At 33.7% G+C, this 17,821-nt stretch overlaps 1 protein-coding gene across 2 annotated transcripts in view; it reads left to right on the top strand.

Moving 5' to 3' along the window:
* The window catches only part of Pcdh10 (protocadherin 10), a 63,642-nt gene that overhangs the window by 35,351 nt on the left and 10,470 nt on the right, over window positions 1-17,821 (top strand). The window contains 1 exon segment of one of the 2 annotated variants that reach the window (NM_001427768.1): window positions 6,100-10,415. The exons of the other annotated variant lie outside the window; for it this stretch is intronic. Within the exon segment in view, the coding sequence (NP_001414697.1) occupies window positions 6,100-6,119 (20 nt within the window). The 3' untranslated portion in view covers window positions 6,120-10,415. 2 annotated transcript variants of the gene reach the window in all.

The following is a 17,821-nucleotide window of genomic DNA, read 5'->3' on the forward strand; positions in this document are numbered from 1 at the left end:
CGACAGGCCTTTTAAAATCATGCTTGGCTACACTGTATTTGGTTTTATATTTACTAATCCAATTATGCTTTTATGGATTGACTTTCCTAGATTGTGCTTGAATTGTTGTCAACGCTTAACCCTGCTTAAGAAAGGAATTCATTGGTAATAGAGCAGACACATGAATAAATTAAGTCACCTATTTAAAAAATGTTAAATGCTCATTTATTTTTGTATCATACGATACTAAATTTATGCTTGGCTTTAATATAAATAAGCAACCATATGGGCCTGGAAGAGTTGACATGAATGGCATGTAAAGATGTTTGACACACAAAGCTCTCTGTATCTGTAGTATCCTTGTGAACACAGTGATGACCAACCTTATTCTGAAATGGCTCATGCTTCCTGCTGTGACTAAGGAGGCTAATTTAAATCATATAAAGAGGTAACTAATTTTCTGAGGCTTTGAAGAAACCACTTGAAGTATAAGTGTTAAAAGGGAACAAATATATTAGACTTATTTTAAACAACCATTTACGTTTTGAAGAAATATGAGGGTATTCTTTTTAGAAATCTAGTTGTATTAAGTTGGAAGCATTTCAAGTTTAATGCAATGAGTAAATTGTCTTCAGAAGTTGCAAAAGTTTATGTTTAAGTATAAATGATGCTTTTAAATAGCTCTGAACAAAACATTCCACATTTGAGCATATTATGGTATGTTAGAAAACCCATGTTTATTGTCACTGAAAGAAATACACATTTCTATTTTGTAAAATATATACTGAGCTATTGCCAGAATGAGTGAATCTCTGAAGTTAACTTAAAGAAACTAATGTAACATTTTTTTGGCTCTGTTTATTTTCTCAGAAAGCCTAATGCAATATCTACCAAAGAAGAGCCATATTCCAATTTCCCTTTTGCAAAATCTAGCTTGAAATGCATGTTTCCATACATACTATGCTGTTTTATTATTTAAAAAGATTTTATTTTAATTTAATATTTTATTTCATTTATTTCATTAAACAATTTTATTGTATTTCTAGATGGGAATATCCATAAATGATTGTTAGAAACCTGTTCAAATAAAATTGAAATCATCATCAAAGATGTTAATGCACTATCACTAGTTTTTGTCATAGCATATTGTCAACCAATATGATGAGTGTGTTAATATTAGAGGTAGATGACATAGTTGCAGTAAGTCACACAGATGATATTTGCTTGTGAAATAAATATACACTTGGTGTTCCCTGCCCATGGGTCCTCCATCTGTGGGGGAATCTCTGGTATTAAGCGATCTATCCTATGGCAAGGTTCTGAGAGTTCTTCATGTAAAACTGTGTGACTGTAAAGATTGGTGATGATACTACATTGATGGATAATGAAACACCTCTGTTCCTAAAGGTGTAATCTTTTCATAGTGATAGCATAGAAAATACACACTAAGCAAAGTGAATTGTGAAATCTCCAGGCAATAAATTCAGGAGTTCTTATAGGCTGTAATTTTACTTGAATTTGAAGCTGTCTTATTGATTATAAAATAAATTCCTTCACTGATCACACTTTGCTATGTGAGAAAATTGGGCCCAGGTTCCCCTTTAATCCCTCTCTTTAAATTATAAATGGAACTGATGATGGCAGACCTGGGAGCACCTTGCTAGTAAGGTTGATTCTAAGCAGAGTTCAAAAGAAAGAGAAGCTACTATAATTTTTCTCTTCCTAGAAACGATCCTTTATGCACTTTCATTATTGTGCACATGTGCTTCAGGAAACTATATTTTATAGTTTTCATATCTTTTAAAATATCCATGGATTTATATTTTGGGTTAATAAATATTAGATGTAAAGGATGTGTTAAGAATTACTCACATTCATAGTCAACTAAAGATAAATATTATTCTTACATTAACAGTCTAGAGGAGTGTCACAAGGATTCATTTTAAAGGTTTTTCTTTCCAAAGATAGACACTTTACATATAGGTGGTAGCAATGCTGTCTTCAAGCACATTCCTGTTTCTTATCTACTACATGGTCGATTTTATGCTGCTATAAAATAATAAAGGTCATATGACTTGATAACAGGATAAAGCATACCTTGAAAGGAGATCAAGTTGACATGGCAATTTAAATGTAAACTCAAGCACTGCATTGAAGTGTTATCATTAGTCACAAAAATAACACACTACATTAAGAAAAGGCTTTGTCTTTAACAATAGACTTTAAGCTCATGTAGCACTCTCTCTCTCTCTCTCTCTGTCTCTCTCTCTGTCTCTCTGTCTCTGTCTTTCTCTTTCTCTCTCTCTCTCCTTCTCCCTCTCTCTCTTACAGTCACATGACTAAAAATCAATTTGTACTCTTCTATATGGTGATAGAGAGCAATGCACAATATATAAAATATGAATGTGTGCAGATGGGAAGTTACAAGAAAAATGAAGTAGTTACTTTCCTTTAGCATTTGAGTACTACAATACTACTGCCTCTCATTTTCCAAGAAAGGGTTAAACACAAGGCAAAAAGTCCTTAGAAAAATTATAAAAGAGATTCCTTATAAGTAGTTCAAAAAATAAGACAAGAAAGTTAAAGGAACTGATTATTCAACTGGGAAAATCTCTAATGGAAACTTACCTTTAAACTGTCTTTAAGTTTATGATATGCTTTTACAGAGAGAACAGAGGGCAGGTGTATGAGACTCCCACAGGGGGTAATGAGCTCAGAATCTCACAGGCTTTATGTGTGGAGAGTGTCCTGACTGTGAGGCTCATTAAACATTTCAATGAGCTCTGAGTAGGTGACTGATCTCAGCTCCTGGAAATTTTTCACTGCAGTGGGGTCTCAATCATTGCAGATTATTTGAAGGTTGTTTTTATTCCCCCTGCAGAAACAGATTAGGCTGCTTAACAAGTATAATTTATTTTTGTATTTCTTTGTTTTATACTGTAATAAGGCATAAGATACATTTGTGTTTCTAGCAATACAAGTGTTGAACTGTGTTGTCTTATCAATTATCATTTTAATAGATGTCATACTTAGTTACATTAGGCAACTAACTGTATGGCACAAGTATTGTGTCGGTTATGGTAATTTTACTATTATATAAAAGCATGCATGTGACAGTCATTCGTCTTAAGCCATTACTTAATCGGTTTAATGAACATGCAAATTAATCTAAATGTTTTAATTTTTGCCCATATTTTAAAATTTTTCTTTGCAAATAAAAAATAGACTGTTTCACAACTCATTAAAAACCACTTGATAAATTCTAAGGGTAGATATTTGAGTATTTCTTCTCCAGAATACTTTTTCATCTCTACTTCAGATGTCAAGATAAGAGTGAAAAATGAAATGTTTCTCTGACTCACCAAGAAAAATAAAAATGCATTCAAAAAATAGAGTGTAAAAGAAGTATAAACAGTTCCTTAATTCTTTTGATCACAGCGAAAAGAAAGCCTTTATCTAAAGTCAGGCAACTGATTCAATGCATACACTGATATACAGCTTTTAAAAATACATTTGAGAAATGAAAACTCAGAAGTGAAGTTCTCCAAGGAGGCTTTGATCATACTGTGTATGTACAGAAGGATGTCAGGGAGCTAAGAACGTCAGCATGTGTGCTGAATTCTTCCCACCCTGAAATAACACCCAGAAAAGAGAGTTATAATAATTTCGAGACAGGTAGGGCCACTATCACAAGCATTGAGTATGGGTTGCTATTGCTTTTCTTAAAATACTGTCTGCATAACACTTGTCTTAAACCATACATATTGCCGTTGAATTATGACTACCCAAGGTTAACCTCACCTCTTAAAAGTGTGGAAATAAAGTGGTGTGCCTACATCACAAACAGTTGAGAGAATTTCTTCCATGACCTCTCCATGCTTATCAGTCCTTGATGATTTGTGTGTTTCAATCAATGAGTGGAAAGAAGAGCTAAAATTAATAAAAAATGGAAACATACAGACAACAGCTGAAGCAGAGGGATGATTTCAAACATAAGGAATGTAGATGCAACTCAAAAAAGCCATTAAAAGACATCTATTGTAAAGTAAAGTACTTCTTTACTTGTAGTTTTTAAAATTATGCATGCTAATCTCTTAACTCTGAACCATATGAATAGTACATATATATTGTACTTTGAACACAATTTATCTATTTCAGTGACTTTCTCACCAGTAGTATTTTAACCTAATAAAAAAAGGGTATTATACTAGTTAAAACATTTGCCCATCGACTCATTTCTACTCTAATGCAATAAGCACTTTTTCGTCACAATGTATTAGGTTGTATGTGGAGTATAATAGTACCATCAAGTTCTATGTTCCTTTTGTCTTGAAACTCCTGAAATAACATTCCTTTAAGACACAAAGGAAGAAAAGAAGCAAGGAAAGAAGGAAGACAACTGCAGTGGAAATCATCTAATGTTGAAAACGTAACAGTTTTGAAGTCAGAATATGTTTCTGGGACACGTGGGAAAATAGATGATCTTGCCAGCATCCCTGATAATTCTCTGCATCACACTTTTATGTCCAGTTCACACAAACAGTGACTCTGGTCACTTTTGCGATTTGCTCAATTCATGGTTAAACTGAATTTCTCTGGCTGCACATGACTAACCTGCTAATTTTTTTTCATTTCTGATTTAAAAAAATCATATTGTACCTAGTTAAGTTACTATGTACTTGTGCCAAAAACCAGAAAATTAAAGTCAAGGATAACAAAATGGAATTTAAATCTATTAAAAGAGCCATTTCTCTTTGCTTAGAGAAAACTCGCTGTGACATGATTATGCACTGGTCCAGTGTTACACACACTGCATCGTATCATGACATGCAATGAAGCACTGCATTAAAAAATTAAGTTTAATTCTTGGCAACTTCCATAATTGTTACTATGCAGTATGTACCTAGTCTCATATCGGATCTGATTTCTGTTCACAGGACTATCTGATATTTACAGTTCCAGCAGGCATGTGTGCAAACAGTTGAAAAGGGGCAGACTGCTTCACTGATCAGAAGAATATGAACAAGAATCAGGGCAAAGAAACAGAAAAGATAGACCGTTTACTTGAAAGTAGTAGAAACGTCAGTATTAAACATCAACAATAAACCCATCAACATATTAAAATTTGTTTAAAGGAAAAGCAGTTTCACTGCACTAAAGTAATCCCACTCCACCTTCTGAAACCCTTAGTTTCTAATGAAATACATGCATTCTTTATTTGATTTTAATTGAATTATTTAATATTTGGTATATCTTTATATCTAAGTTTTTTTCAGTTTAGATGCTGAGTTAAAGGATATAATTGCTATTTTGAATTTTAAAGGTAAAATATTCTGAAAGCTATGTATAAAGAAAAAGAAATATTTTTAACACTATTACTAAATAATCTACACAATGAAATCTAGGCATTGTTTTTTATTTTTATACACATTTTATAGGACTTGAAACAGGACATAATATATTTTCCCTCATATGGCTATTAGAATTCTTCTGAGAAAAAGTGATTCTGATTACAGACAAAGCTGCTTAAAATGACAGCCCATGAAAATATTTTAGGTAATTGTATCAATACAGCTATTATATAATGTTAAAAATGAGATAAAATAAAACTACAGTATGTGAATCATCTTTGAATTTTGAACACCGTAAATATTTTCCTAGTTTGAGATTTAAACATGCATAATTTTAAAGTTTATTAAAACTCAATTTAGATAAAAAATTATTCATAGTTTTTAAAAAAAAACGCGTTCTAGCAGTATAACATTTATACATGTATTTTTCTTAACTGTGAATATATATACACAAACAGTAAAGCAGAAACTGTTCTATAGATAGTTTAAAAATTATTTTTGTATGATTTGTTGTCGCTATGTTAAATATGTAGTTCCCATCCACACTGGATTTCTAAAACGTAAAAAGTGTAAATTTTAGAGTGCCAAAGAACTGAACTGCAGTGACACCTAGAAACTGAGATGTTTCTGCAACTATGTGACACAATATGGATCCAACCCTTAGTCACCCTGAGTTTTCTCTTGTATGATTTCGTATGCAGAAATGTGCAGTTCTGAACTGCAAACGTCAACCACTTTTTCTTAGAGTATTTTTCTTTCTTTTTCACAGCGCGGAAAAGGATATGCTAGTCAATTCTGCAGCTTACCTGAAGCAGTACGATTTGCACAGAGTCGACCAACAAAAGCATCAACTTTTCAACTTCATTATCTTGGCCATCCAGTTAGTTGTGTGTAGCTGAGTGTTAGATTTCCAGCGGATTCATCGTGGCCACGTGTAGGACCTAATTGCTCTCAGCAGGCCTGAGGAATGAGTTGAAATGTGCAGACTGTAGAAACTCCATAGGCAACCGGCGTTGCCTCTCCGATCAGTGTGTGCCTGTTTACAGCACTATCTGTCCTTCTCTCTCCAAATGTCACTGAGCCCTTTAGATGTTTATATTCACCATGAGAAGCCAGTCATCAAGATAAAAGAAATTTGTGCATTATAAATGCAATATCACTGTTTTAAACTTGACTGTTTTATATTATTTTTGTGTGACCAAGTGTTCCCCAAACTATCCCCAACTTTACAAGAGAGATGTGACTATGTTCTTTTCATCTGTGGGCTATTAAAAAAATATTGTATTCTAAAGACCCACAAACTATCAAAGACATTCTGTAGTTTATACACCGTGTTGCAAAGTGTTTACTGTACTATTTCAAAGCTTCTAAATAAATATAAAATATATATTATATTATATAATTTTCCTAAGATGTGATACAAATTAGTTGGTTTTTAAATGGATTCATACAGCCCTCACCATACAATAAAACAGAAGGCAATTCAGGGTCCCTAAGATTAACTGAGAAACACTATCAATAGTTTGTCCTAATTTTCATACCTTGCTCAATCCTGTATTCTTCTTTCTTTAAAAGAAAGTGAAGTTCTAAGCTGCAAAATTTTGTCGACTCATTGTGAATTTTCAATGCCAAAGATGTAGCTGTTAATATTGTCAGGCGGAGCACAGAAGATGTAGTTTCAAAACATCAAGCAGTCTACATGATTCCGATTCTATTTCCCCGGCTTCTGAATTTAGCATCACTTAAAGCTTTTATAAAGAAACTATAAATTCACCTGTATTTGTTCTTAGGAAAAAAATCTGGGTGTCTGTACATTTTGTGGTGTAAAATATGTAACTGAAAATTACTATTTTAAGACGTTCTCATCATATAATTCATAGCATTTTATTTTACATAGTTTTACATAGTTTTGTGACTCTTAAGTAAACATGAATAAAAATCTATAACTCTATATATGAATATATAGAGGTATATATAAAATTAATTATCTGAGCTGGTATGTATTAACAATAAAAATATTTAAAAAATCTCTAAATTTAAAAAAGAGCTAAATAAATTTGGAGATAGAAACACGATACATTACTGTTTCAATATTATATGTGAAATTTTTATAGCTTCAATGTAGTCAGTGATTTATTAATGAGAGTATTCTTCATTGGTCAGCCTTCAAAAATTAATTTTGTCTTTTACTTTCATGTTGACAAGGTTAATTATTAAATTCTGAAAGATGTATTTTCCTTTAGTTCACATATTTTTTTTTTTCTGCTGTTGTCTGTTGCTTGTTGAAACAGGGGAGGGATAAAAAACAGAAAATGTGTGAGAGATTCGTCCAAGCAAGTCATGGAATAAATTTAACTGCCCTCTAAAAAAGACTCCAGAATGATATCAAGATATTTGCCAAGCCCAAATTATAGGCTCATATTGAAATGACAACCTCTCTTTTCATCTGGTTATATTGTCACTGTTAGTTTGAGCTATAGAATGATAAGGAATAGACTAAAATGTAACACTTAATAAATGGGCTTCATCTAATTTCATATGATATAACATGAACTTTTAATTAAGATTGATCATTAAAATACATATATGCAGTCATTTGCCCTTCCTATATTAGTTTAGAGTTGTATCCTGTGTCATTCTTTTGATACTATCGAGTTACATAATAATGCATTATAATGCTAATTAGTTTATAGCTACATAATGTAAACATCACTCTGTGTCTAAGGGACCATTTGAAAAAGAAACTAGATTTTCATGTGTGATTCCAAAGCACATACACTCACTGAGTGCCGTAGCAATTTTTCTCAAGTGTACGGCATACTACATGATAGACTATTTTAGTAAGAAGATGTTATATATAATTTAACTGGGAAAAGGTTTGTTTTTTCTAATTGCTTTTAAATCAAACAATGTTTTTTTGTCCAATCACTTAGTATTAATTAAAACGATTTTTGTTTCAATTTACACTCCTGCATTAACATCCACATTCAACTTTCATGCTCGCCTCACATACAATGGTTGTACTAATTCATTCGATTTAAAATTTTTTTTAAACTTTCATGTCATATGCAATATAACTTATACATCCTTTTCTGACATACAGTTGTGTGCTAGCAATTTTTATATATAATAGCAACTCTCTAGAGTAATCTGTACTATAGTTTTAGTCACCACTCTACCAAAACGTACATAATTTGACAAACCAGATTATTAAAACACATAACGTTAAATGCTAGTATCATTCATCAACTACTGCATGCGGGATAAATTAGAAGTTACACTGGAGATGCGATTTCAGTAAATTGGCTAAAATATAATGTTTCAATGACAAAGCCTAGAATAAGGGAGAAGTGAAACGAGAACAATGGAATACTAAAGGTGGCTTCATCAAGCACATCAAGGAGAGGGAGTGTAAGTTTCACATTTAATCTGATCGTTTCTGTATCCAGTCTGCTATTATTCTGTACATGCTCAAGGAAATGATAGTATTAGACACAGTTTCAACCATAATATACTTCCAATAAAAAAATGGAATTTACTCCTTATTTAATCTCATTAGTTTTAGAGCAGTAAAACTCAAAAAAAATTTCCTGTGGAAAGAGTGTTGTACGTTTTTAATGGTATGTCAAATGACAATTTTTAGAAATATTTCATCCACATCTAAGATTATAATTTTAATCTGTGAGCATAAGTTTGTAAAATCACCTTAAGTCAAGTATATAAATATTGCATAGTAATGAAATCAAAGATCTGACAATGTCAATGATATAAGTGTGTTACGCTTTTAGGAAATATGTATATTTAATTTTAGGAAACTATTAAATGCAATGCCTTTATCCAACATTGTGAATTAGAAATTATTTAGAAGATCTAAATATTTTCATTATCCATTCTCCTTTCTTTCTAGCATGTGCTATAATTTGTCCTCAGATGCTCTGAAAGTTTGAATTCCTTTTGCTTTTCCATGAAATAGAAGAAAAATCTTCCCTGCAGTTCTTAACACAAGGCTGTCAGAAGTAGGCATTGATATTACTGTAGAATCTAGCAAAGTTGTATATGGAGTTTGGAGTTTGGTTGATCCAACTGAATGTGATTAACGTTTGCCAAGATAAATAAGGTATTTATGGTATTGAAAGATAATGACATTGGTTTTTTTGCCATTGTGTTTCATTTTTCCCTGCATAACAATGTGTGACATAAATACCCACAGAATGACAAAATCTTTAATATTGGTATATTCACTGATTTTGCTGGAATCTTATATTTTGTCATACAGGAAATTTTTGGGTTCTTAATCCTTCCTCAAGTCTAATTTTATAGTGGTAAAGGCTTTGCATTAACATCCTTTTTATGTTCCTTTTTTAAACGAGGAATACCAGAAAATTGCTAAATTCAATATTTTTTACATCCTGAAGTAGTAAAGTTATTTTGTATATTGTTAGTACTTCAAGAAATCTCCCCCTGAGAAGTCGGACAAACCCCTTATGCAGTAATCTGTGAAACTGTTCAGTAGAGAATATTTTCTGCAAACACTTGGCTTAGATTTTAGATCTTAGCATTCTGTCAGAATGCTGGTAGCTGTGTGCCGCCAGAGTATAGCAGGCAATAATATGACTTTGATTCTAATACTTTTAGTGTGCATGCATGTGTTTCTAATCACTGTTATTTTTTTAAGTATATGTAAAATTAGAAAAAAAAATCCTTTCTTGAAAACTCATCAGATGCTTAGTTTGAAGTTTTTCTCCCCAGATGTTTTTGAGGAGTGTGAAAATACTGCATTCTGGATGCAGAAAATATTACATTTTCACATGCATCTTAAAAATTTCTGGAAGATAGAGCTCTCACTTCCCAAACATCTGGATGTCCTTGAGCTGAATGTGAGCCGGGCGCTTCCGTTCTGTGGACATGTCTGATACAATTATCTGTGAGTGAAAACAGGGTATTATAACACATGAGTTTCAGTCTTAATTGCAGTGTTGTTACTGTGAATGCTATAACCATACATAAGTAAAATGTGTGTAAATGTAATATATTATTTTATACTGCTGTATACATACAAAATAAATAAAACTAGGATACATATCACACCATCTTTCCATGCATGGATCTTCCACTGACGTCATGGGAGCTTTGAATAAAACCATCAGTGGCAAAACATGGCCCTATGTATAAAAATGACTGATGCTGATTTAGTAACTCCAGTAAATTTAGTCTTAATATCACAGGTTGAAGGGACATCTGCTCAAAACTGTCTATCACTTGAAACAGCAATATGCTAGACTTTAAGAATTTTGTTGTGTTTACAGATCGAGTGTAGGCATTCAATTCCACACGAACCTCAGGATTATCCCAACAAATCTTTTAAGGCAACGTCTTCTAATTAGTGCTGGATGATTTTAACTTTTGAAGTAATATCAAGGGTTCACAAATGTTAACGTGTAAATTGTACATAAAATATGACTGCCTTCAATTGATAAGGTAAACACTTTATCTAAAATGAGAAACCTGTCACTTCATAACAAAGTTCATGGAAACACAAGGGGAAAAAAGACATCTGTGTCATTTTCAGAGAGGAAACTATGAATGACAGGAAAGGTGCATCTTATATAATGTAAAAAGCATCTAAATTAGCTCTATAGAAACTTAGCTCTCAAGGAACCAAAGATAGAAACAATGTGCTTCTCATATGTGATTAATGTTAGTTAACATGCACATACTCAACCTAAAAACTTCATCTTATCAGACAGCAAGTAAAGGGCTAGGTGCTTGTTTTTCTCTGAACTTCATTTCTATAGAAAGAATTAATTGGAATAATAATTCTTGATAAAGTTCTATCAGTAGTAATTATGGGGTGCCTACTATGCTCCTTCTTAGCCTTGCCATTTCTTTCTGGTGACCATAGCAACAGTTTTTACCTTAAATACAATACATCTTAGAGGTAAAAATTTCTACTTACTGACCTAGTTTTGGCCATCACAAGCCATAAGGATATATTATATACTTTCCCAAAAACTCTAATTTAATTACAAAAGCAAACAAATAAAAAATAAAATATATAATGGTGAAACAATGAAAATTAAATGATTGAAATAATTGGTGAATGCTGAGACTGACTTAGAATAAGTTATTAGCCTAAAAATATATAAAGCAAAAATAATTACAGTAAGAAAATAGAGCTAGAATAGTATCAAGAAACATCATTTACAGGGAAGAAAGACAATAGTTTTTTTTGAAACATTTCAGATGTATGTGTGAAATGGGGTACACTGTGAAATACCATTTTTAAGATGAATCATTCCCCCATATGTTTGCAACACACTGAACCATATGACCCCTATCTCAAATTTAAACTACTTCATGAAGCAGAAAGTGAAGGACGATATTTTGAAAAGTCACTTCACTCTGATAATAGCCAGATTCTCTGCACAATATGGATACATATTGTTAATTTTAGGACTTTTTTTTTCCCTGAGAATTAAGTGAGCTCCTTTATAGGAAATTCTTAGCACAATGGTAAACTATCAATGGGCTGTTATTATGATCATCAGTTTTATTATCATTTAAATCACTTTATCACCATCATTGGTTTTAAACACTGTAGAACACAACCTACAAATGGAAACCACCCCAGTCTACTGGAGAGCTGTAGTTAAGCAAAGATCATTTCAAACCCTCAAGGTGAGTCTACACTTATCTGAGTATCTGTTCTCAGCTATATCTCTCAGTTCGCTTGCAGAATACAGAGCAGGAAGAAAACTCAGTGCTACCAGAGGGCTGATCTTCCTTCAGGTTCCTCAGCAACGCTAACAGAATAAGTTATTTCTATGATGGAAAAATGAGGATCGGAATGTACCAGAGCTACCCACTTCATGCCAATGGCCTTTTTGAACATTTTCTGGGGAGTACTATACATTTGATGGGAACTTTCTTCCACATAATTATCATTTTTACATGTTTTCTATTCATCTTGAAAATCACTTGAGGCAGTCTTCAGTATGTGCTCAATGCTATTGGACTATTTAATGGTTCTAATTGGAGGCCTTTCCCTGGTAAGAGCCTGCTTCCTTCATGTTGCCCTTTGATGTTTAAAACATTTCTAGAATTCTCTTATGCTTTGAATATAGTAAATTTCCTCATGTTTCCCAATTAAAAGAATGCAGTCTATACTAATCAGTAATCAAATCGAAGCTCCCAAAGGAGCATTTCCATTTTAAAAGGACTTATTAATTCATCTGGAAATTTAAGTGAGGCCATCATGTGCATGATGATAAGTATGTGATATTTTGTCCCTTTTTTTCCCTTTGATGATTATTCTAAAATTCTTTAACCAGTCTCTGGAGACAAAGGACCCTGTAGTCACACAACAGTCACGTTATGGGAACGAGAATCCTTATCCTTTTCTTTCCCTTCCCTTTTTGTAAGTAACATTTCTCCGTACCGTGAGAGACAGGACAAAAACAGACAGGGGCATTCACGTGGAGGAATACAGAAGCCAGAAAGTAAGCTTTATTCGAAAACGAGTGAAATTTATTTCCCTTTTTTTTAAAGATTGATTTTTATGTTATTTATACTTATGTTTTGTTTGAAAGTCTGCAATGTACTTTCTAGTCCCTGAGAAGACCAGAAGAGGGCTTTAGATTGCATGGAGCTGTGGTTACAGGCAGTTGTGATTTTCTTTTATTTTATGGATGTTGGTAACCAAATTTAAATAGCAAGCACTCTTCACCTCTGAGCCATCTTTCTAGCTCAGTGAAAGATTTCTTGTCCTCATGTTTTAAAAGTACAATTAATATTGCAATAAATAGCTAACTTTAAATTTCTCCACCATTCCATTTCTCTTAAAAGTGTGGGTAATTGGCGATGCAGAGGGATTTTTAACAAGCACAGCAGAAGTCTGTAGAACCTCAAATGACCAAGGTACTGAACAGCTTTTCATGATCACTAAGCTGACTTAGGGTTTTTGACACCATGAAGTAATTCCAAGACGAATGATTTCTTATGGTATTATTTGAAAACTTCTACCATTTATAAACGTATTTACAAAGGAAGATATCAGACAACATACCAAGTAACTTTAAATCAGAAATGAGTGTTTGAATGTGTGTGTGTGTGTGTGTGTGTGTATGTTTGAGAGAGAGAGAGAGAGAGAGAGAGAGAGAGAGAGAGAGAGAGAGAGAGAGAAATTGAACATGTAAGGTTAATGAAAATAGATATTGATTAGGTAATTTTAGTTCAACTCAAACAGGAAATTATATTTAAGGATACACTATGTAAACAATTTATAGAAAGAAGATTTACATTGCATTTTAAATTATAATAATATTAAGTGATCTCATCAGCATGGTTTTACAGATGCTTACTTTTGACCCTTGTTTGACGTGTGTCTATAACCTCACAAACATGTATACAGGGTTGGAAGTCCAGTGCAGCTGTAAAGCACATATCTGGTATGAGGGACACTGGTCACCAAATTCCCAGCATCTCAGTGAAAAAGTTTGAAAACATTACTCACTTCAAAGATGCCACACCGATTCTAAATTATCATGTACTTATAATTTTAACCAAAAGAAAACTGGGTGAAAGGGTCAGCAGACCAAGTAGTAGATGAGACACTCTGCACTACTCGATCTAGTCATTCGGTCATGCGAAACCCTGCGTTATTCACTCAGGTTGGCTTCTATGGTGGAAGTGTTTCCAGATATGAACGATGTTGTGGTGTCAAGCAGGGACATTAGGAGGTTGTGAACTTTAGGTGTCAGCACAGAGACTGAATATAACATATAATCTTCTATTGTATGAAAACTTTGGTGCATTGGTGTGTAGTGAACATTTTTGTTCTCATGTTATAGGAACATTTTTATGTTAGAACGTAACATAACTTAGAGGTCCACATAGAATCTTTTCCTCACTCTGTACCTCGCTTCTTTTAAAAGGGCCCCTAACTGAATCAAGCACCCCATCAGTTATGCTGGCAGGCCAACGAGCTTCAAAGAGCTATGTGTCTCCTTTGGCCTCTGACTACTCCTGCTACATTTAAGGACTGATGTGTTCTCTTGGATTTTTCATCTGTGCTTGGGACTCAAACTCAGGTCCTTATGCAGCATACAGTGTATTCCACTGATCCACTTTCTCATTTCAAAGAAAGAAACAAGTGCCAACAACTCTTCCCTAGAAAAGAGTAAATCTCATTATCACACGCAATAATAATAATGGAAACAAATACTGAAGATAACCAAATCACAATTCAATTTTGCTATAATAAGAGAAAAACATTGGTCTATTATAATAGACCCTGTAGCTAGAGTAACAATGTAACAATTTTTTTTTTCTGAGACCAAACTAATGAAAATAGAGGAAAAGGAAAGACTGTATAGACATTTAGGAAGACCAGTAGACCCCAGTGCCTTACTGGTAGGTGGTCATCTGCCTGACAATGGGTGGGACAGAATAAAAGATGAGGTTTTGCTTTTCTTGTGTAAAGCAGGCTTCCTTTAAAGGATACATTATGGAAGAAAAGAAAATGTGTCTATAGGAATCTAATCTTGTTTGTAAACTGATTTCCAGTTTTCTTTCTGATTTAAAGTTTCATTTAAACTTTACTGAGGTGGCTACTGAAGAAGATCAGAAAGGCAAAATATACTAACAGTACAACATAATTTTGGAGTTTTACCCTGGGAGCAAATGATAGCAGTTAGTGTGCATTCTTATACTTTATGTGTATTATTTGTTAGTTATTGAAATTTTTGTCTCAGTCAACATTTTTCATGAATCATATTTACTTGGAAATGATGTTGGATATGCTGTATGTCAATTTTGAATATCTTTATTTTTTAAAAACATTCTGAACATTTTGTCTAGAGCATATAGAAGAAAGCACGCTTAACCAGTATAAAATGATAGACATAGAGTAAGTGAATTCCTCTGTCATCTGTTGTGACATACACATAATACCACATAACCAATATAAAGAAATATTAGTAAAGATAAAACAGTTCAAAACTTATTTATCTTTCCTTGTAACAAGTTCAATTTTTTTTCATTAACTATTTTACGGCAATCAATTGTTTATACTTTTGAATTGTCACTTGTCAAACCTCTGGTATACTTTAGTTGAAATTGATACCATTTCTGTGTGTTTTTAAGTGAGTTTTCCCCAGAAACAGTATTTTAGCACAGAAGAGGACCTTGTTGCTATCCATGTCCTAATATTATGGACAGAAATACAAGATAAATGTTAGTAAATTCATCGAAGACTCTGATCTTAACTTTGACACCAAATCTAGCCCAGTGTCTTTACTCTGAATTCTCAACCTATACCAAACTAGTTTTCCATTCTTGTCTGTTCCTCATTGAAACACCAGGAGCACCAAGATTATATTTGATAATATTCAAACAGGTTAAAATATCAGCACTTGCTTTACAGTTTAAATTTTCTATGTTTTTTTGGAATCACAAATTCACATATATATCTACATCTATATTCATATATATCTACATCTCTCTATATATATTCCTCTTAATGACAGATGCTATAGATATTTAATAACCCTAAGTCTAGAGTTAAATAACTAAGAGTGCCTCTCCCAGAGGAATCAGACCAAACAATTGCTGCTTCACCAAGAATAAGCTTGAGAGTCCGACTTAAGGAAAACATCATTATTGTGCCTAGTCTACTCTGGCAACTGAGTTTATTGGATGACGTTATTTCTGGCGAAATGCAAACAAATGTCAACTCACTTCACATAGGCAATTAACAGACCAAAGTTTGGGTACCACTAAAGTCCAACTTGGTGAATGAATGAATTTTATTGGATCATTTTCAGGATTATGGGTGAGGCGTTACTACTTACAGGAACAGAAATGACCCAAAACCAGCTACAAAATACCAAAGCCCATCTTAGAATCAGCAACAGCTCATGAAACCTGAATACATGAAGTGGACTGTACACTCTGAAGAGAACTCAAAATCTTGATTAGTGTCCTTATCAATTGACTCAACTGGTTTTAAGAGCAACATAAATTTCCAACGGTCTCTGTTTTTTTCTATGCATTTCTCGGTCTGCAGGAGGTGGGTCTCTGCTTATTCCAGGAAGCTTGGTTTACCTGAGAATGACTCTCAGTAGCTGGGCCTGGTACTTATGCATTCTTTTTTTTTCTCCATCTTTATTAAATTGGGTACTTCTTATTTACATTTAAATTGTTATTCCCTTTCCTGGTTTCCAGGCAAACATCCCCCTAATCTTTCTCCCTCCCCTTCTATAGGGGTGTTCCCCTCCCCATCCTCCTCCCATTACCGCCCTCCCCCCAACAACCTAGTTCACTGGGGGTTCAGTCTTAGCAGGACCCAGGGCTTCCCCTTCCACTGGTGCTCTTACTAGGATATTCATTGCTACCTATGAGGTCAGAGTCCAGGGTCAGTCCATGTATAGTCTTTAGGTAGTGGCTTAGTCCCTGGAGGCTCTGGTTGGTTGGCATTGTTGTTCATATGGGGTCTCAAGCCCCTTCAAACTCTTTCAGTTCTTTTTCTGATTCCTTCAACGAGGGTCCTGTTCTCAGTTCAGTGGTTTGCTGCTGGCATTCGCCTTTGTATTTGCCATATTCTGGCTGTGTCTCTCAGGAGAGATCTACATCTGGTTCCTGTCAGCCTGCACTTCTTTGCATTCTTAAGGAAAAAGGAATACTTTGAATCTTTTCAGTTTAGGGAAATCCCTGAAGTGAGTCCCTTGCTACCTGGGCTTCAGAAGCTTCCTTGAGGGATGGAGTGTTTCACCTTCTCTTAACAGTGGTTCTCAACTTTCCTAATGCCTTTAATACTATTACTCATGTTGAGATGATCCCCAGTCATAAAGTTACTTCATTGCTGCTTCATAGTCACAATTTTGCCACAGTTATAATTTGAAAGGTAAAATCTTATATGCATTCCTGTGGAGGTTGCACCCCAGAATTTGAGAACCACTGCCTTAGAGCATCTTATTTTACTTCCTTGTAAATATGCTGTGCCTCAATGAGCTGCTTTTTTTTAAAAAAAGGAGGTTTTTAATATTGCCTATAACCTCTATGCAAGACAACTTAATATAGTTCAATTGATTTAGTGGAATACATAAGGAAAAATAAGAAGGGGTGGAGAGTGTTCTTGAAATTGTCTACCATTAATGCCACTAATGAAGAAGTTCTACCTTTAGATTATAGGATCAGATAACACATTTACCTAATATTGGATAGACAGCTGAGAAAGATAGGAAGGTGTCACATGTGTACAGACACAAAGAGCACACGGAGAGTCACTGAGGTTGCCTCCAGGGACAGAAAATCAGGTAAGCAAGACTTCGATGTCAATCCTAATTGTGAGCAAGAAGAAACAGTTTTGCCCAATTTCCTCTGATGGAAAGAAAACAAAAGAAAACAACAACAACAAAAACAACAACAACTTATTTGGCTATGTTCTAGTCATCAAGAGTAGGTAAACAATGGCACAGTACTGTTGGAAGCTC

This window comes from Rattus norvegicus, chromosome 2 (assembly GCF_021556685.1).
Source record: "Rattus norvegicus strain SHRSP/BbbUtx chromosome 2, alternate assembly SHRSP_T2T, whole genome shotgun sequence".
Taxonomy (NCBI): domain Eukaryota; kingdom Metazoa; phylum Chordata; class Mammalia; order Rodentia; family Muridae; genus Rattus; species Rattus norvegicus.